A 20,874-nucleotide genomic window follows, 5' to 3' on the forward strand; every position below is an offset into this window, starting at 1 on the left:
TCGTTGTTTGGGGATGCGGGGGATCTGAATAGCAGCAGGTGCTCTCAGCTTCCACTCTTGGCAATTCCTGACACACACACCCCTGACCAGCTGGAGACCAGCGACAGGAGAACTTGGTCCCATCAGTAGATCAGGCCCAAGAAGACAGGAGCCCTGGGGCGAGCAGTGGGGAGGCAGGGTTGACGGTGGCATGAGGGGTCTCATTCGCTCAGGGGGCCGGAGCAGGAACTGGGAGGGAGATGGAGCTCACGTTGGGGTGGAGCATTGTGAGAGGAGCTGAAGAACAAGGGTTCATGCCACATTTCCCTGTCGCCATGGAGCTTATCAAGGGTTGTATGAGATGATGGACTTTCAGAGTTGTGCAGAAGCACAGGGAGGAAGTTGTTAGGGGGATGATAACTCAGTCACCTATCTACAAGGAGTAACTGTCATGCCCCTGGTGTGCTTTGGCCTGAGCCTTCAGTTATTCACCTGCCTATCGAAAGCATCAGCTCTTTGGCCTGTCGTTGCTGGGGCTTGTACAGAGTTCTGACTAGCCTCACAGGGGCCACTAGGTCATCTGAAAAGCAGGCAGCCAGGAACCTGTATGTCCATCTCCTGTAAGTCTTACAGGGTGTGGGAAGCATCTCACCCAGACAGATGGATTGAGGCTGTGAGGATTGTCAAGGAATGGGACTGCTCGCATTCCTGGGTACCAATATCTCACACGACTTCTTTGTGACACAACACTGAGGCATGATGCGATGGCCTTTACCCTTAGCATCATGGCTACATTTCCATGAAGCATCATCATGCTGCAGTGCAGCTTCCTGACACAGTTGCCGGGACATAAATGACACGACGTCCCTTTGGGACGCACTGGAGAGCCGCATACGCCCGAGGCAAACAGGCCATGGCCGTGGTGTGTCCTGAATTTAAAGCACGAGCAGTTAAATCAACCTGCCACCATTAGTTGAGCTCTGAGATTAATTAATTTAAAAATCCAAACCAATCCATCAGCCCAGTTTCCACAGCAGGGAAGCTGGGGTTCTGATCCATTTGAAGCAAGGGGAATGGGATGGTCTAGTGCATTCTTCACATCCTCTACTAGCCTGCACATCCAGGGCTTGATCCTATGTTCACAGAAGTCAAGGGCAAAGCACCCATGACAGTTCAGGATGCTACCATGTGTGTGAATAGTGCCTTTCTCAGGAGGTGATTTTTGCTGGTACTAGCCATTGTTCATTTCAACTTGCACCTTCTTTAGGAAAAAACCCACCAACATTATTCACATCACTCCCCTGCACAGGCTGCTGGGATGGCTTCAGACCCACCTCTTTCCTGTCACCTCCAGTTTGAGGGAGATTAATGGAGACCTTCTGAGACCTGCCCGCTAACGAGATGCTCGCTTTCGTGACGAGCTTCCAAAAGAACAAGCCCTGTCCCAGTTTAAAGCACATCCAGGAAAGGGCCCTCTTGTGAGGTGGGAATAGAGGGAGGGAGTGGAATGAACGCAGTCACCGGGGTTCTCTAGGCAGTTGGCTAATAATTAAAGGCCTGATTTTTGTTCTCATTCCCCCCCCCGTTTTGCTCTGCTGGAACTGCATTGGCTGCCGTGGAGTTAGACCTGATTTCTGCTGGCACCGTCCTGAGTAAGGACTGCTGGCTTCGGCCCGACGTTAGGACCCGATCCTGTAACCGTGACTCAAACTGCGAGGCTCGTCTTGTTTGCCCAGATGCTTGAAAATTGGGATTATAATTATTGGGATGGAAAATGATCAGAGGGGGAGGGGGATTTATGGTGGGTTATCTTCTGTTGCTGTGTTTTTAAATGGTGTCAAGTGTGCCTAGAACATATAGGTCGGTAACAATGTGAGTGTTTCCCCAATAAATGGAGATAAGCAGCCCTTCCTCACATGAGTAGCCCCATTGACTCCTGAGAGTATTCGCTGCAGAACTGGACCCTTATTAATTTCTTCACCGAGTGTGTGCGTCCAAGGGCAGAATTTTGTACTTGGTGTGTTACCAGCAGCTCATTAGGGAAAGCAAGGGAGATTCAACCCCGCACAACAGGGGAGAGAGGAAAATGCAAAAGAAAAGGAGAAAGTTAGAATCATGTATTGAGTGTCCAGTCTGGTGGTTGGAGCAGGGGACTGGGAATGAGGACTCCTGGGTTCTCAACTCTGCCACTGACTCCGCGTGTGAACTTCAGCAAGTCATTGCACTGCTCTGTGCCTCAGTTTCCCTCCTTACAAGGAGTTGTGAGTCAGTGGGACAGAACTGAATGTTGCCGTGGGACAGTGTCATACAACAGCAAAAAAACCAACCAACCAACCAACCCCGTAACAGATGTTAGTCCTGTCACTTAGTCCAGCGTTGAGCGCAGTGTAAGATCCTGGATGGAACAGAATAGGATTTGTGGTAGGTGAGTTGATTGGTTTGAGAAAGGCGGCTATCTGAAAGCTGCTCCGAGGTTTAGAGTGTTGGATCAGTCATGCGGGAGCTGGGTTAGGGGTCAGAGTGCAGGCGAAGCGGTCAAAGGGGCACGCTATTATCACGGTCATTCTCTCTGTCAGCTACTTTATACTGTGTCATTGGTACCAGAAAGGCCACCAGGCCAACAGCTGCAGCATCACTAGTCACCCTTGTAGAAGGTAGGGAACTGGAGCCACGACAGACCAGGAGCCCTGGAGTTGCCTTTGCTCTCAAGTTAAGCTCCCTGTCTCTGCCTCCTGCTGCATCCTTATGACCCAGCGGGGCACCGAAACAGACAAAGATCCTGCGCATTGGCAGTGACGAGACAAGATCAGAGATTCACAGCTTGAATGAGGGGCACTGGCAGGCCTTGCTTTGCTCTCCACTGGCAGCATTTAAATTGAAACCACAGTGCAGTGCTGTGTGGGCAAAGACAGGCGAGGCTCTGAAGTGCCTTATAATGGAGTCGGCCCCGTGGATACACCTTGTCTCTTTATTGTCATGTGCCGGGTACCCCTAACGTGCAGCAGACAATGGTCATCAGTGGTGTCCACACACACATGGCTTGCTACACACTTAGGCCGCAGTGCTTTCCTGCCTGTCAGGACAGGGAGTGTGGCCTGAAATCTGCAGGGATTTGGGGCATCTGCACGAGGGCAGGGGTTTCTGCACTATTCTCCTGGGCCCCAGTTGTCTTCTGGGATGGGAGCGTAACTCCTGGAGGAGTCCTTGCTTATCTGGCAGTACCTGCCTCCTGCTGTTCTAGGTGGAAGGTGTGGAGCCAGAAAATGCAGAAGCAGTACTGATGTCAGTGGGGAAGAAGGCAGGAATCCGGCAGGCTCAAAGTGAGTCATGCTTTGTAGAGTAGCCAACTCTAGCTGCATCCCCAGACCCCATCCAACCGCGTCCTACCCCATCGTGCAGAGACCCAGCCCTGAACAGGTTGGGTGAAATTCACCCCTTGCAGAAGGTGTGAGACTTAAGTGGTGCATAGGCCTTTGTGCTGGTTCTCTTCCCCCTTATGTGCTCTATCCCCATACAAGAAATCATCTGTGTCCTTGAAAGCCCTGCAGTGATCCTAGTGTGTCTGCTGAGAAGGGGAAAGGCTTGGACAGCAGGAGAAATGGCTTTTTAAAAGTAATTCCTCAGTGAACGTCATTGCAAAGGAGTTTGATCCTTGGTAGATTCGAGCAGAGCAGAAGGCACCATGCAAGCTCTCCCCTCTATCCCGAAGCTGTGCTGTCCTGCATTAGTCCTGATTCTGTCACAGCCCCATTATCCTGTTCCAGGGCCTCTCTCGAGCAGCACCTGCCAAGCCCGCAGCAGCTTTGCAAGCCATGCTGTTAGGGACCAGAGGAAGGCCAGCAAACCTGTGTCACTTTTGTCCTTCAGCTGGTTGCAAGCCAGGTCCCCAGATACAGATTTGTCCCCTTGTGGTCTCCAACCCCAGCAGTGCTGAGCATAACACTGACCAGTGCTTCACTTAGGGCATGACCATGGCTCTCCTTCCTGGCAGCACCTGAGCTTCCCTTGGGCTTTGCCTGCCTGCTCCCCTCTCATCTCCACCCTGCGCATTTAGGCTTTTTCAGGAGCAATGTGTTCGGCAACTCAATTATTCTCTGTAACTTCATTTCTCTCTGGTCCCTAGTGACTCAAGGCGGTTTATTGAGCGCAGCCTGACAGCTGAGAGTGATGCAGGCAAAAAGGCTGTGCTTGGACCTGGGTGATCTCTCTGCCTGGTTTGGATCGAGAAGAACGTCCCCTAAATGCATTGCAGACTGACTCACTGCAAAGCAAAGGCGAAATCGCTCTGATGGAGGAACTGGGAATCCTTCACCAGCCCGTTGTTTTTAAGCTACCAACCAGGCAAGCGTAGGGATCCCTCTAATGAGTGCCACGTTGCCATGGAATCAAATGGAAGACTGAATCCAATTATCTTGCTGTTAGAAAACAGAGTTCAGTATAAACAGCTGCCAGTTGTGCTTTCCCCTTCCTAGGTCTTCTCCATCGTGGTGTTTGGCTCCATCGTCAACGAGGGCTATGTCAACGATGAGAAGGAGGCGGAACTCAGGTGCGTCTTCAAAAAGAATGAGGATGCCTGCAACTATGGCATCGCCATCGGCATCATTGCCTTCTTCGCCTGCATCTTCTTCTTCATTGTCGACCTCTACTTCCAGCAGATCAGCAGCGTGAAGGACCGGAAACGGGTTGTCCTGCTGGACCTGGGGTTTTCAGGTATGCCATTGGCTGGGCTGTGTTGGCACTGGAGGTTGCCCAGGCCTGGATTAAGGCAATCCGAGGCACTAGGCACACCAACATATGGGGGCCCCACTTTGCTCTGCCCCTCAATTGAAGTGGCAAGAGCAGCAGTATGGGGTCCCATTATCTCCCTCTGGCAGGGACAACAGGACCCTCTACCCTCTGAAGCAGTAAGGGTGGCTGCAAGTCTCTGTGATTAGCTCAGCAGCCAAGGTCTATCTGCTTGGGTGGCTGGACCATGTCTACTGAATTCTGCCCCTGCCATTCACAGCCCTCTGCTGGGTGGAATTGGCGAGGCCCCCTGGAGCAATGGATCCAGGAGTTAATTCTCTTTTGAGACACATTGGGAAGTTCACTCCTTTCAGAGCTATTGTTTCAGGCTCTCTGCAGACTCAGGCAGATGTTTCTGGGTCATGCTTTCAAGCTCCTCCTCCCCCCCACAACCATGAGGGTTAGAGACTTACTCTTTTTTAATACAAACTGAGATTCTGATGTAATCAGCTGACTCCAGGAGCCAGGGGCTATGGTGTTTACTGTAGCTGGGTCCTTTGCTGGAAGACTTACAGTGTCAGACCTGTCTCCTGTAATCAAAGGCAAAAGTCCCAATGACCTAAATGGGAGCGGACCAGGCACACGAGCTGTAGGCGGTAGCTGGATCCATTGAGCCAGCAGGATCATCCTGAGCTCAGCCCATCTGGAAGTTGCATTTGGCCTGAGGTTCTGGATTTCCAGCCCTCATGTTTTAAAAGTCTGAGGGTGATTTTTCCAGCACCAGGGAGCTTGCAACTGTCTGATCCCAAATGAAAGCACCTGTCAGGGCATCGTCACATCACCATCAGTGTCTGTTGTTAAGAATGAAAAGTGCCAGGTAGAACACTCCAGAGAGGTGTGAGAGAGAATATTCTGTACCCACAGTAGCTGGAAATATACCGTAAAGACTCAGAAAGCTAGTGTATAACGCTTAGGGAGGCAGAGAGTTACAATGTCCCCTAAGGGATTTAGATGCCTAGGGTTCATTCATTGAGTGGGAATTGAACATCCAAATAAATACCTTAGGCTGCTTTGAAAATCTCAGTGTCAAGGTCTGCCTCTCTCCACCATCTTGTACCTTGTATAGCCATTACTCTGTGCAAGGTATGTGTAAAATGCTGCCCTTCTGATTCAAGGCCTCATTCTTCCCTCACTTACGCCAGTCTCCTGAGGTGTATAACCTGTGTAATCGTTGGGTTTCTGCCACTGACAGCTCCGATCCCGCAGCCCTTGTGTGTGCACACCTCCCATTGATTTCCAAGGGAGTCACTCGGAGAGAGACCTGGCGGAATTTGATTTTTAATTTCTTATCATTTCAACAGACAATATTTATGTTTATTTTTATGCATTTTGTTCCATTTGTAATTGATTGAAATGTTCAGTTTTGGAAAATTACGGGGAGATCAGACAATTATTTAATGACGATCAAAGTTGAGGTTCAAAAAGCTAAAGCTTTGTCACTGTTAAAACACAAATTATCAACAGGACATGTCAAACTACACACAAGTAAGTATCCTTAAAGCCAGCTTTAATGAGTTCTCAAGCAGCATTTTTCTGACTTGGCCTATCTGTACATTTTGATTATTATTGATGGAAATGTTCTTTTGCTGGTTTGTGTGTTTATGGTGAAATTGACGTTTACCCACTAATTACTGATAAAAATCTTATCTTTTCAAGCCTACTCCTGGGGGAAAGCCACAGGGTTGGTTCTAAGTCTTTATACTGGTGTATGTTTGTTGCAATCCAATGCACAGGGATCATGTGAAAAGACATTTTGCTAGGAAGCAGCTGAAGGTTTGGGGATGTAGCTCTGTAGATGTCAATGGGTGTAAATTACCCCCATTTCACCCTTTTTGTGTTTTCTGGGTATGGATTGCAAAGAGCTTAATTTTTCCTAGAGAGAGGCCACGTCCAGACTACCCGCCCTATCGGCGGGTTAAAATCGATTGCTCGGGGATCGATATATCGCGTCTAATCTAGACGCGATATATCGATCCCCGAGCGCGCTTATATCGATTCCGGAACTCCATCAACCCCAACGGAGTTCCGGAATCGACACAGAGAGCCGCGGACATCGATCCCGCACGGTGAGGACGGGTGAGTAATCCGATCTTAGATATTCGACTTCAGCTACGTTATTCACGTAGCTGAAGTTGCGTATCTAAGATCGATTCCCCCCCCCCCAGTGTGGACCAGCCCAGAGATCATTCCCCCACATGAACACCTACAGTGCAAAATAAGCCGCTTTGTGCCTCCTAAACAAACCACTTACATGCAGGTCATGTGACTGTAGGGCTTGTGAGGGACACAGCATTAAGCATCAGTGAGAGATTTGAAACCCTCCAGCAGCACCAGCGTGCTTTGCCCTGCCTGGAGGCTGCTTTCATTGTGTGCAAGCAAACAGTAATAATCACCATGGTTGTATGCATTGGGGCATCTGAGCGCCAGGGATGCTGACAAGAAGCAGGAGCCTAGACGCAGGGTGTGGAACAGCAATCATCCGGCCAAGCTTGGATCTCACTTACATGGGAGTGAATCTGGAGTCACTCCGCTAAAGCCAGTGGAGAAGTCGCTCTGGGTTTAGCTGACGAAAGTGCAAGCAGAATCTGGGGCTGCATGTCACAGGATCCAGTGTAAATTAAAGCGTTCCATGTTTAGAGCCTGGGTTTTCAAGTCAAAACTTCTGCTGAACTTCCCTAAACGAGAGCTACTGTGTCAGGCCTATTAAGCAAGAGCGTACATAGTTGTGAGATCAGTGGGGCGTGGAGCTTAGTGAGGTCCTAGAGATCAGAGATAGCTCAGGCCTGTTACACAGTCTACTCCATCCGTTTGAGAGCCAGGGCAGGAATGTCCCCTGTAGTGCTTTGTCCAGGTTGTTTCTACATGGCCCAGATCAGGTTTCCAAAAGCTTGTCCGTGAGCCACTGCGGCTGCCCAGAGAATTTGTTGGTGGTCTGTGCAGAACTAACTGGTCTCTTGGTCTTGGCTCCTCTGTCCATTTCCAACTGCTAAATCACATTCCTGGAAACCCAGGAATACATTTACCCAGTATGATTTTTCCTTGTAAGCAACTGCTGTCGTCACTACAGGGATGTTTTTTAGTCATCAGTGGTAGGTGCAGTGATCCGTGAGGCCACCGGTGGGAAGGGAGGTGAGATGATCACTGGAGGGGAGGGGTCCGCAAGATCACCATTGGGAGAGCTAGTGAACCATGAAGTGACCAGTGGGAGACGAGGTGACCCAACAGGTGACCAGTGGGAAGTGAGGTGATCCATGAGGTGAGCAATGTGGGGGCAAGTGATTCATGAGATCACCAAGGGGAGGGGAGTTGTCCATGAGATGATTAAAGGGGGGTTACCCCATGAAAAAAGTTTGTAAAGCTCTATCCTAAGTGATGGGGATTTAACCTCCTTTCTTGGGAGACTTTTACATGGCAAACCCTAAGTGGACACTAGAACTAGAAGTATAAGATGATGCAGGAAAGTGTATTCACTTGTACCTATCTTAGGCGTTTTTCTATTGTGCCTATCATCTTGGTCCCTAGACACTTGTTTCTTCAGGGCCACCACACAATGGGATCTCCTATTCATGATCAGTAAGGCTACGATTATGTCACGGAGGTCATGGAATCTGTGACTTCCATTGACCTCCATGACCTTTTCTGCCCTGGGGCTGGAGCTCCCAGCCAGCCCCGTTCTCGCAACTCCCAGCCCCCAACCTGGTGGGGGGACCCCACAGCTGCCCAGCCACGGCACGGGGCTGGCAGAACTGCAGCTGTCCAGCTGCAGTGAGCAGGAGTGGGGACTCCCTGCAGCTGGCCAACCACGGCGGTGGATCCCCTGCAGCTGCCCAGCTGCAGCTGGGACTCCCCGCACTGCTTAGCTGCAGCCGCGGCCGGTGGGTGGGGAACTCTGCAGCTTCCAGATATTTTTTACCAGGTTCGTATATTCTCTGTCTCCACTTCTCTAAACTGATTGCTGCCCAAGCATTGTTTACACATAGTACTGCACTCATACACCTCACCCCATCCCCCCAGACACGCACAGATAAGTGGCAGACAGGTAGTTGCTTTCATAACCAGCATGTGAACAAACAGGTCTCACAGAAGAGACTGAAAAAAGTGCTTCATTGTACTGGAGCTTGCAGCCTCTGTAGTCCCACCAATCAGACTGTCATATCCACTTGTGCTCTGACAGGCTTTGGGCATGAAACCTGCCATTGGCGGCCAGTGAGCTGAGCAGAGCTGGACAGTATGACACACCATGCAAGCTCTAAAATTCAGTTATGTCTTTTAAACATCTCCAGATTAATCTGTCACAGTCCAGGGCAGCTGCACCTGTATTTCCCCTCCGTGGTCCAGCCAGAATGACAAGGATTGGTAATAACAGCAAAGAATCCTGTGGCACCTTATAGACTAACAGACGTATCGGAGCATGAGCTTTCATGGGTGAATACCCACTTCGTCAGATGCATGTCATCCGACGAAGTGGGTATTCGCCCACGAAAGCTCATTCTCCAATACGTCAGTTAGTCTGTAAGGTGCCACAGGATGATTTGCTGCTTTTACAGATCCAGACTAACATGGCTACCCCTCTGATACTTGAGGATTGGTAATGAAAATCTGTCACACACCCACTCCCCAGCCGTTGCCTTTCTGGGTGGAGACCTGCATCTCTCTCACCCTTCTGCCCAGCGTATTCCCAGACTGCACAGATCCCTGCCTTCACTGTGTATTTCCCAGCACAGCCAGGTAGCCCAGAAACACCTGCTGGCTTTCTCTTCAGAGACACATTAACAGGCATAATTGCTACAGTTATAAGGTATCACGTGGCACTTCCCGTGCACACCTGCTTTATTCTTAAGGTAAAAAGCTTTATAGAGAAACCATATTAAAAACAATAGAAGAACCTACGTGCCTGCTAACAGGCTTATCAGAGTTAACTCCACCCCCTAGCATGGATTCTGGTAGGCTCAATCCATCCAACCCATGGAGCGCACGTGGAGCAGGGGTCCTGTCCGTTTGCTGGATCAGGAAGGAAGCCCTGAGGCAGTTTAAAACCAGGCTATTTCTCCTTTTTTTGTCTATTGGGCCCTGGAGAATCTAGTTGGAACTAATCTGCACACCTCTCTTGGGGGTGGCTTCAGCGGGTTAATAGCAGAGGAAGAACATTAGCATGGCCTCTCCTCACTTGAGAAGGTGCATACCGTGTCACAGGAACATGTGCACAATTCGATTTTTTAATCCAATGAACCCCAAAGATGTTAAAACTAATTCAGTAAGGGTTAACCTCATTCCATAAAGCTCAGTCAGGATGTGGAAAGAAGTTGTCCGTGTGTCACATAGTCCACTGGAGACTTTACAGCCTGCCCTCTCTAATACCTGGATTTTCATTTTTTTTTTTTTTGCCTGATGAGGATGGGTTTCTTGTTTCCCTTTGGATTGTTGCTGCTGCTTGCCCTGTTCTTTCTGAGTGTAATGTTTGCATTGTTATTTGGTTTGATTCCAAACAATGAACATGCACCTGGAAAGTGACCAAAACAAAAATACAAGTACAAGAAGGAATAGATGCGTAGATACTTGGACGAAATGGTTTTGCGTCGAAGGATGCCATTTTGTCGACATCAAAGCGCTCCATGAAGATGTATCAATTTTGATGAAAGTTTCTCATGTCCAGGATGAACCTTCTGGGAGGTGAGCGAGAGCACTTGATCTCTGTGATCTGAAGACCGGCCTTTTGACACTATTCCTCTTAAGGACAACCTGCCAAAGGTTTGGTTTACATCCCAGTGCGGAACAAAACCAATTTCCAAATTTGTCACTAAACGGCGTTGCCGTCCTCTGGCCAGCTCTAATTATGAGGCACGTCCTCAGCTCCGTTCTGTCAGTGGAGCTACACCGGTGTACGCCCGCTGAGACTCTAGCCTTGTGCGGGTGCGTGCGGCTGCGTACATATATGTATGTTTGTAGACACACCGACACAACATATCATTGCCCTTGTGACTCAAAAGGAAGGACAGTTTACAGTCTATGATGGTTGGAAGGAAGGGTTAGTAGCCAGGAAAGAGTTAACCCAGGAGGTTTCTCACACTGGGATGAAGACTGGACATTCAGTCTATGATAGACCTGGAATGCTTGTCCCAGCTTGGGGCCATTGCAATGTAGCTGTCTGGGCTCAGGGCCTTCCCTCCTCGTGGGATCTCAGAGCCCAGGCTCCAGCCCGAGCAGCAATGCCTACACAGCTGTTTTGAGAGCTGTAGCGCAAACCTGTGGACCCAAGCTGGGAGCTTGGTGTTGTGGGCAATGCAGACGTACCAAGCTTGGTTGTTATTGGAAAGGGACAGAGAATTTTGACACCCGAATCCCTCTGACAGTTTGGTGGAATATTGTATTGTGGCCCAAGCAGCAAAGACACTGAAGCTGTACAGTTCAGCATTGGCTGCTTTCTCTTCCATCTGCTCTTACAGCTGCTCCTGTAGAAGTGAGCTTGTTTAAAACCAGGCTGTAATTATGGCGGTAACATCTCTTCCCTGGTGTTTGCACTCTGATGTCTGCAGATCCCAAAACTATAATTATCCACTGACTTTTACAGTTCATCTTAGCACCTTCCTTTTCTTCATCATGCTGTGGTCCACAGTGGATATTTCGGCCTGCTTACAGCTCGGGGGGGCAGAACCAGCCCTGTCAGACACTAGCAGCAGGGGAATGCCTGGCTTCTGACATGTCCGTCTGTGTGTGTTCCCATCCCAGCGGCTTCCCCAGCCCTCCTGCTGCTGAGCTCTTTGGAGGGAAATTTCAAACTTGATTTCAGATTTGTGACTAACCCTGTGGCTCAGTCAAGTGTCCATCTAATTCCCAGCTGTGTTCCAGGGCTGCATTTGCCCTTGGGGGGAGATTGTCCCCTCAGCTTCGCTTCCCCTTTGGAGGCATTTGCAACTGCCTAGGCTAGTTAGCTAGGCCAGGCAGGATTAGAAAACCTCATTCCAGGGACAAGCAGCCCCCACGTCCCTCCTCTCCAGAGGGACGGCGACACCAGATGGAAGATCTTCATGCCTGGCATGCTCCTCGCCGCAGAGCTCAGCTCCTCTGGGAAAATGGACACAGCGTGGATGGAGACTGCAGTCAGGGGCCTTTGGGCCCAGCTGTCTCCTCTGACAGACCTCCCAGGGGATCCCTGCTGATATCCCAAGCTGGCCCTCCAGGGGAAACCGACCTATCGGACCCATGTGGCTCCCATGCAGTAGAGAGAGCTGGAGCTGCTGGGGAGCCTGTCCATTGTCCCAGCTCAGCTCCTTCTTTGAGAGAGCCAGAAGGGGCCAATGTAGGGGAGGAGAGATGATGTGTCTGGTCTCTGACGGCAGGGGGATGGCTAGCCACTGGAAATATTTCCAATCTCCAAGCTCCGTTCCTCTGGCCCACCTCGGAGCCGGATCATGGGGGCAAACGCCAAGGGGGAAATAAGCGAGTAAATAAAATCTGCGTGCAGCGTGGTGGATCAGTGTGGGAAGGAGCAGGTCACAGACCTGTGCTGATTTCGGCGTGCGCACACATACAGAAAGGGAATTCCTCCTCTGGAGGGGAGGAGGGCCAGCTCAGGGAGCAAATAATGAAAAAATTTATACTGAAAACGAACAAGGAATGTCAGAGCATAGCCTCCTGCCAGCAGAACGCTGAGGACTGAGAAACAACACTTCAGACATCCACAGCAGCCCTGGACATGCTCTTGCTCTGTCTCCCTTCTCGCGCTCCCTAGGGAGATGGAATAGTGGGATGGGGATTTCCTGCCGCTCTGAAGAGAATGGGTTGTCGGCCCCAGCTGCCCTGGTGACGCCTTAATGTCCGTGTTATTGTTCCCAGCTTCTGCAGCAGCCTCCCAGGCCTTGCAACCACCTCTTCCCCACAGCAGCTATCCAGGGTTCCAAGTGGCTATTTGAGGGAAGTGACTATCACCCTTAGGGACCCCAACAAGAATCACCAGTAAACAGATCCTGCTGGTCGGTGCACAATCTATAGTTGAACCAACCACCATGTCAAACCAGTGAAACGGCCTCCAGGTGATGGTGTAAGAGTGTCAACCCTTATTCCCCACCCCCCAGGTCAGAGAGCATGACCTTGGAACCTCCTTTGGCCCCTGGCAGCGCTCTCCAGACAGAACCCTGGCAGAGGGTGTCACTGTCTCTCCTCTCCACCTGTAGAGATGGCCCTGTAACTACAATCTCCAATCAGATTAGCTTTTGAAGCTGAGCTGTTTCTCTGATGAGCCCCACTGCTGTACTTTGAATTCAGACTGAGGGTCCTCCCAGCCCAAAGTAAATTCAGGTAGTCGTCTTCTGTCTGTTAAACATCGAAGTCCAGTCCTTTACTAAGAGCCTGGCAGAGAAGGCCTGTCTCTTGCATTGAGAGCAGCTGGGCAGCCCCAGGGCCATCAATACATAGATTCACCAAGTTCTCCATCTTGGTCATCCAATCTTAGCCAGTGCTGTTGTTCTGGCAGAAGTCTCCTCCAAGCCTCAATGTCCAGGGGAAGAGGGAGGAGATATAACAGACTTTGTTTTCATTGTCCATATTTCAAGGATGATCCTACTTCTCACCCTGGAGGCACTGCTGTGAAACCCCCATTGTAACAAATCTGTGGCCCTTAGCATGATGAAGAATAGGAAAATGTCTCTGGTTTTACCTGGGAATTTCCTTTCTTTGAGTAATAAGGTCCACAGACCTTGCCCACCCTGGAGACAAATGAATCATACAGAACCAGGGGAGACTTGACAGCTGAAGATTTGGATTTGTTTGGTAAGAGGGAGTTTTCCATGCTCTGCAGTAGGATAAATTGTTGTGCTATTTCCTCAAAGTATATTTAACACAATCTCAGGAACTGAAAGACTTGGGCGTGTGTGCACACACAAATCTCTGCGCCAAGAAAAACACTGCTTTGTTTTGTACTTAAGAGCCTCTGGCAAAGTAAAATAGGAACAAACAAGCTTCGTTTTTCTTTCCCCTGTCACAGAGTGACTTTGCAGCTAGCTGGCCCCACAGGTTTATAGTCCGTGACTTGCTACATTCCCTTTTAAGAGTCAAGATTCCTCAGACTCCTGCCGGACAGCGCTGCGGCCCAGTTCCCAGTGTTCGTGTTCCCATCGTACTCCAGCGCTTTGAAATTGTCAGTTAGGTGGAAGGTAATTGCCATGGACAGTCAGGGTTTCACCTGGAAGCATAAATGCCTGAACACGGACACCCTGTGGGGCCCAGAGATCCGCTGAAGGGAGTGACAGTGGTGTTTGCTTCCTGAGAGGGGTTGCTTTCCCCCAAGACCTTAGTACCAGCTACTGATGCTGTCAAGTGCCTGGATGGGAGGGATCTGCAGTCTCAGCCAGCCTTGAATTCCAGTAGGAAATTTATCACCAGCTTTGTCTTCCCTGTCTCCATCAGGCTACAGAATGATAGCCCGTTTACGTGAGAGCAGCAGAGAAGAGAGAGCCTGAGGCCATGTGGTTCCCTTGGTGCTGCGTGGGCAGATTGGGGAATCGGTTCACAAGAAGAACAGTTCATTTTCCTGCTTTTGCTTGTTCCTTTTGCAACACACAGAACCAAGGCCCTGAACCCTTGGGGTCAAGGGTAAGGGCATTGACCTCACTGACCTGGCCACGTTCCACCTCCGTGAATTACAGTCTGGCTTTCTAAGGGCCCACTGCCATTTCCAGTTACAACAGCTGCCACTTTCCAGCCAGAGGTGGCTGCATTAGATAGATGGGTGAAGCCATCTCCAAGCATGGTATGAACATGAGATTAACAGCCCAAGGCTGCAGTCCTTAGTGGTGTGGATAGACCCACCGAGCACAACAGGACTTCCTTCCTGGGTAGGGATTTCTGAGCGCTAGCTCTAAATTTGTTTAAAATTCTTTGAGGGCCTTTGGGATGAAAGGTGCGATAGATACACCTACCAGCATTGGCCAGGATTGTCATAAGGGACTGGTGTTTCAGGGTGCCTCTGTCCTTGGGGGTCTAGCTGGAAATCGAACTAGTTTTAAGATGAAGCTGTCACGGAGTCACCGGGCGATGCTCTGGAACTGCTCCCCACCAAGCCAGTCAGGACTTTGAGGAGCCTCTCCCTTGGAGCAGACTTGTTCAGGGCAAGAAGCTCACACAGCTTCACCTCCTGGGTCTCTCCTTGGAGCATTCAGCATCCTCTGCCCCTCCGTGCGCTTCCCACAGCGAGTCCACCCCAGCGGGGTCCTGGGGGGAAGCCACCGGGTTCTGCACCCCCACTTTGCAGTCAGACGTGACTCTCAGCCAGCCAGTAACACAGAGGTTTATTCGATGACAGGAACAGGGTCTAAAACAGAGCTTGTAGATACAGCGAACCGGACCCCTCGGCTGGGTCCATTCTGGGGGGCAGTGAGCCAGACCCCCAGGTCTGCCCTCCACCCTTGACCCCAGCCAGCTCCAGACTAACAACCCCTCCCAGCCCCTCCTCTCTCCTCAGCCCCTTTCCCCGGCCAGGAGGTCACCTGATCCCTTTGTCTCCAACACCTTCAGCTGGCACCTTTGCAGGGGAGGGGCCCAGGCCATCAGTTGCTAGGAGACAGAGTGTCAGGCATTTAGGTGCACTGGCCCTTTGCTCTGCCAGATACTTAAGAACTGCCATGGGTACACTGAGGCACCAATACAGTATTCAGAGAAAACATTAAGAACTTTCCCAGTTCGTCACAGAAGCTCAGTAAGTTTATGCAGGGGATGATATGAGGGGGTTGTCTGCAATAGCAGGGGATTGGGCTCCATGGACCCCCAAGGGCCCTTCCAGTCCTGTGTCCTAGCTTCCCGTGAAACCCTGAAAAAGGGGCCTGGATTTCAGAGAGCTGGAAGGTCTGCGGTTCTCTGTGGTGCGTAACAGCAATGCCAGTTGGCTGTGGCCCCCACTAACAACCTTCCTTCTCTTGCAGGGTTGTGGTCCTTCCTATGGTTCATAGCTTTCTGCTTCCTGGCCAACCAGTGGCAGCACACACCAGCCAGCAGAGGGGCATCTCAAGGAGCAGATGCCGCCCGGGCAGCCATCGCCTTCTCATTCTTCTCCATCCTCTCCTGGGTGAGTTTAGGTTCCAGATGCTTAGCTGATCACAGATATGCGGGTGGGAGGAAATCATGGCTTACAGGAAATAAGCAGCAGAGACGGGACTGCAGCACAGTGCCCACTGCATTAGATTAATCCGAGGCACATGGTTACCAGGGTCGTGCTAGTCCTCATCCATGGCGATGTGAATCAAGTGATGGGTCCTGCACCCAGTGGAGCTAAGGGCAGGACTCCCATGGCCTCAATGTAAGTGGATCTGTGCCCTCAGCCACTGAGTGCTGAGATCTTAATGCTTTACGGAGTTAAGAGTGCGTCTCTCATTTCATTCAGGGACATGTCACTGTGCGGGGAGTTCCTGGGCACAGAGGGAAATCCAGGCTCTGATTCTCTTTCATGGCTGAGCTTCAGCAGGGAAAATCTTTAGGAATGTTTTTATGGCCAAAAGAACAATTTGGGGCCAACAAATCACATTGTCCAGAGAGCAGTTGGAATCATTTGTCTCATGTATGAGTTATGGTTTGAGGACCCCAAAACCAGTCCTGCCACAGTGCAGGAGGATGAAGTAGCAGGATCAATAGAAACCTCACCACAGTGCAATGGGATACCCCAGATATTTCACCAGAACTGCACTCACCCTGCCATCACTGTCAGTTATCACATTGATATTTTTCTTCATTCCTGGGAATTTCAGTGGTCTGATCAGTCAAAAGGCTGCAGTGACTCTGGGAAAAGCCAGGCTTCTAGTTCCCCGAGGAGGGGCGTAGCAGTAGTTGAAGCTGTAGTGCAGATTGGCAGGTTTTTACCGGGTTCTGAGCAGGTTGGGGAAGACGCCTGCACCATGTCCACAGTAGCTCCTGCCATAGGAGCTGAGCAGATGGAGAAATACCTGTCTCAGTTTTCCTAGTATAGACAAGCGCTAAGTCTGTGCCTGCCCTGCCTGCTCTGTGCTGTGAGGTGGGAGCTCTGGTAGCTGTCATCTCCAAGGTGCCACTCCCACGCCAGCTTTCTAAGCATGGTGCTGGGCCTTAGCTGTGTAACGGGGCTACGTACAGCTCCATGATCATTCACCCCCCTGGTAGGAACAAAGAGTTTGCAGAAGAAAGGACCCAAGGGTGAGAGACAGCAAAGGTCACAAGGAAAAAGAAACAAGGAAATGAAATCCGATTTGAGCACAGCCGAGCGGCAGAAAAGAGAATTAGGAAATGTGATTTCGGGAACCGAGCTTCTGCCCAATAAAGATGGTTTGTAGTAAAGAAATAATTGCAGTGCAACTATAGTGAAACCACTAACCCTCTGAGGAGTAAGGCTGAAACTTGTGGGTACTGGCTGAATAACTCCCTTTAGTCTGGGAAATTCCAAACTTCTCCCAGCCTCCCAAGCCCCAGTCCTGTGGAGTGCTGAGTGCCCCCACCTGCCGCTGAAACTAGCAAGCAAGCCAGGAAACACCAGCATTTCAGTGGCCATAGTTAGAGCTCGGTGAGTGATTTGATTTCAAGAAACAAATCCCCAAACCCACAGAAATACTTCCCAGCTGCTAGCCCATTCGGCGAAGTGCCAGAGAGGTTCTACCTCCCAGAAGCCTCCTCTGGCAGGAAAATCGTCTTTGACTGGGGTGTGCAGCAACTCTCTGGGTTGACCTAACTCGGCTCTCATTGTACCAATGGGAGGCTTTATCACTGATCATTGACCTATCGGGGAGCAGAGCAAGACCAGTGGTGAGTGCGTTGGAAAATCCCTCCCCCTCCAGGACAGATATTCTCCATTTTCTGCCTCAAGGCCTCGGTTTGATTTGTCAGCTCTTCCTGCAAACACTAAGGATGAGAGAAATGAAAGTAAAGCAAAGTGTGCTTCCTTTACCATAAAAGAAGGCAATAACAGAAGTGAAAGAATGAAACACACAGTATGAAAAACCAGTGTGAGCACAGCTACAGCAAGCCCTGCTCTGCCTTGTGCCTCAGAGCGTAACAGGCCAACGGAAAGAACTGATATCCTCAGAGCAGCCAATTAATATAGGTAGGACAAGTAGAATGTATCCCCCAAGATAGAATTGGTTCAGGATACCCGGACTCTTGCAAAGAGTGCCAGGCGATTTTTCAGTCACCATCCAAATGCACCTGTTTTACATCTTCCTCTGCAAGCCAGTCAGCAGCACCCCCTAACCCTCATACTGCCAAGGCCTAACACGGCTTAGCTTGCGAGATCTGACAAGATCACAGCCCAAGGTGTCCTGCCTGCAAAGAGCAAGAAGGAGCTGCTTTGCTTGTCTCCCTCATCTATCAGCATGATGCCCCTCTGGTACGTGTGTCGTGTTGCATTGCAGCAATACTTTACCCAGAAGGTGTGCCAGATATGACAGCAAAAGTGATAACTGCCTGAATTAGACAGGCACTGTGTACAGAAAGCTAATGTCAGACCCATCCCTTTGGATGCCCTGTTGGAGTTCACACCTCCAACTGGTAACACAACCAGACTGGGCATGGCCATCCAGCTGAAATGATCTGTCAGACAATACTCTATGTGCTTGGGGTTGTGTGTAGGGGAGAATCTGTGCTCCCCCACACTTCCTGTCATTGCCCACGTAAGCTTTATATGGGGTCCTGAGCATGTTACCCAGTGAGATCTGCAGTAAATCCATCATCCTGCACTATAGGAACTGGATCATCTCACACAAAGGATAGTCTGGGGTTCTCCAGCTCCCTGTATCCCAATAAATCTTTTTTCATCCCAGCTTCCCTGTAGCCCCACTGAACTCACAGGCCCAGATTTCTTTATTGCTACACTCTGTATTTAATGTAGCTGTCCACAAAGATGCACTGGGAGAGATGCCCTCCCCATCCTATTGGCCACTGGGCAACCTCCCGCCTTGCCCAGACCACCACCACTCAGCCTGGCTGTTGCATCTGATGTGTTGGATGGATGGGGGCTGACCGAGAAGGGCTTTTGCGTGGGTTGGGTTAGTTCCATTTATGCCCAGTGATGGGTGGACTTTTGGGCAGCTGCTTTGCTAAAAATGGTGCAGTCCATTGCCCAAATACCCCCTCGCAATGTACAGCCCCATTCACGGCAACCCACTCATTTCTGCTCGGGCCTCCCAGTAATAATGGCTTTTGGGTGCTCCCTAACTGGGGCTGGAATAGCATAAGTGACCCAGCAGGGAAGGACTGTATATCCCCATTACCAATCCTTGACTTATGAGGAGAGGCTGAGGGAACTGGGATTGTTTAATCTGCAGAAGAGAAGAATGAGGTGGGATTTGGTAGCTGCTTTCAACGACCTAAAAGGAGGGTTCCAAAGAGGATGGATCTAGACTGTTCTCAGTGGTACCTGAGGACAGAACAAGGAGCAATGGTCTCAAGTTGCAGTGGGGGAGGTTTAGATTGGATATTAGGAAAAACTTTTTCACTCAGAGAGTGGTGAAGAACTGGAATGAGTTACCTAGGGAGGTGGTGGCATCTCCTTCCTTAGAGGTTTTTAAGGTCAGGCTTAAAGCCCTGGCTGGGATGATTTAGTTGGGAATTGGTCCTGCTTTGAGCAGGGGGTTGGACTAGATGACCCTCTGAGGTCCCTTCCAACCCTGATATTCTATGAATCCGCCAGCCAGCCAGGCTCCCTCTAGCGGTTCAGCTTGGGACACAAACAGTTCGCTCTCCAGTCCATACCCCGAGCCTTTTGGCCAGTTTTGCAGTCGAGCGCAGCTCCTGGCAGCACCTGTTGTGCTCAGGGCTGGGGCTTCCCCATTGTTCTCAGTGGAAGCTGCTGGGTGCTGAGTGCACCGGCCCAATTTGTCGCTGCACTGGCCCTATGCCTCAGGAGCAATCCTAGGAGTTCATACCAAAGCCAGCTCCATGGCTCCCTGTAAAATCCTTTCCCAAGGTGACTGAAGCCTTTCATAGAAGCTCTGGGAAAATTTTGCTCCCAGGTGCACATGGCTGGATCCTTTTTCTCTCCCCGGGTGGGTCCCATCCTGATGTCAGTGGGGGGTTCAGAGTGAAGACTATGAGAATAGCACAGATCTGCAGCCATCACTGACATCCCTTTAATGAAACCAGCCGACAGACAATCCAGTGACGCTGAGAATGTTGCTGAGTTTTGTGCAGTTACCCAGGCGTTGTCACAATTTTGAAGTGGTTGGACTCTTGCCACTCAATTTTTTCCCCTCCAATCAGTGCAGAGCTATTCTGACATTGAGTCCGCTGCTGTTGCTAATAAACCCTTGTGCTTTACATAATCAATACACAGAAACTAAACAGATATTACATGGGTGCTGCTAGTATATCAAAGTGAGATATGGCAGAGACGTTGTCAGCAGCTAGGCAGCTTCTGCAGGCAGTTTTCCACAAGCCTGTCATGTGTAAACTAATTGAATTGTTAATGAACCAGCCTGAAATAAAAGCAGGTGTGTCATTCCTGCAGCGCCACTGTTCACATCTCCCACAGTCTATGACCTGAATATTTGCAACCTCAAAACCAGGGTCAAAGAGTCTCTGCAGAATTGACCTACTTGCTGGGTTTGTGAGACTACCAGGATTTGACTCAGTACAATGACCCGAGTTCTGCCAGTGGTTACAGCAATGCAAGCCCAAGAGCAAGTGGCTCTTGGGGGCTAGAGGCCAGTAAAGGCTGTCTCAGTCTCAGAGACCTTGTACTGCCCCCACACCTGGCTGGCCAGCCAGGGGTGGGAACATCACCCAACACTGACTGACTCTGAAGAGCTGGTTCCACTGACCCCAGGCCGCGAGGCCCGCCATTCCCAAACAGACTCTGGCTTTTACCTGGGGGTGTGGGGAAACACACCTTTTAGCCTCATGTTAGTCATTGCAGTTGAACTGTTGGTTACCACGCAAGGGGAAGGCTCCAGCAATGTAGGCTGTAGCCCTGCTTCCCTGCTCGGCGGTCGGGGCTGTGCACACACTCAGCAACGGGTGGTGGCCCCTAGCCCGTACCAATCACAGTCTAAGGCCTGACACGCACAGAGGCTAGGGAAGGGGAGCAAGTAGTAGAGTCTCTGGCAGTAGCAGGGAGGAAGTGGCCTTTGGATGTAGGCATGGGAGGATGGGGCTGGTGGTACC

General features: G+C 50.5%; 1 protein-coding gene across 1 annotated transcript in view; it reads left to right on the plus strand.

The window, feature by feature from the left end:
• SYNGR3 (synaptogyrin 3) overlaps nt 1–20,874 on the plus strand; it is a 36,289-nt gene that overhangs the window by 14,282 nt on the left and 1,133 nt on the right. The window contains exons 2-3 of the mRNA XM_030576716.1: nt 4,452–4,689; nt 15,678–15,820. Coding sequence (XP_030432576.1) covers nt 4,452–4,689; nt 15,678–15,820 — 381 coding nt within the window. The remainder of the gene's footprint in view (nt 1–4,451; nt 4,690–15,677; nt 15,821–20,874) is intronic.

This window comes from Gopherus evgoodei, chromosome 10, assembly GCF_007399415.2.
Source record: "Gopherus evgoodei ecotype Sinaloan lineage chromosome 10, rGopEvg1_v1.p, whole genome shotgun sequence".
Taxonomy (NCBI): domain Eukaryota; kingdom Metazoa; phylum Chordata; order Testudines; family Testudinidae; genus Gopherus; species Gopherus evgoodei.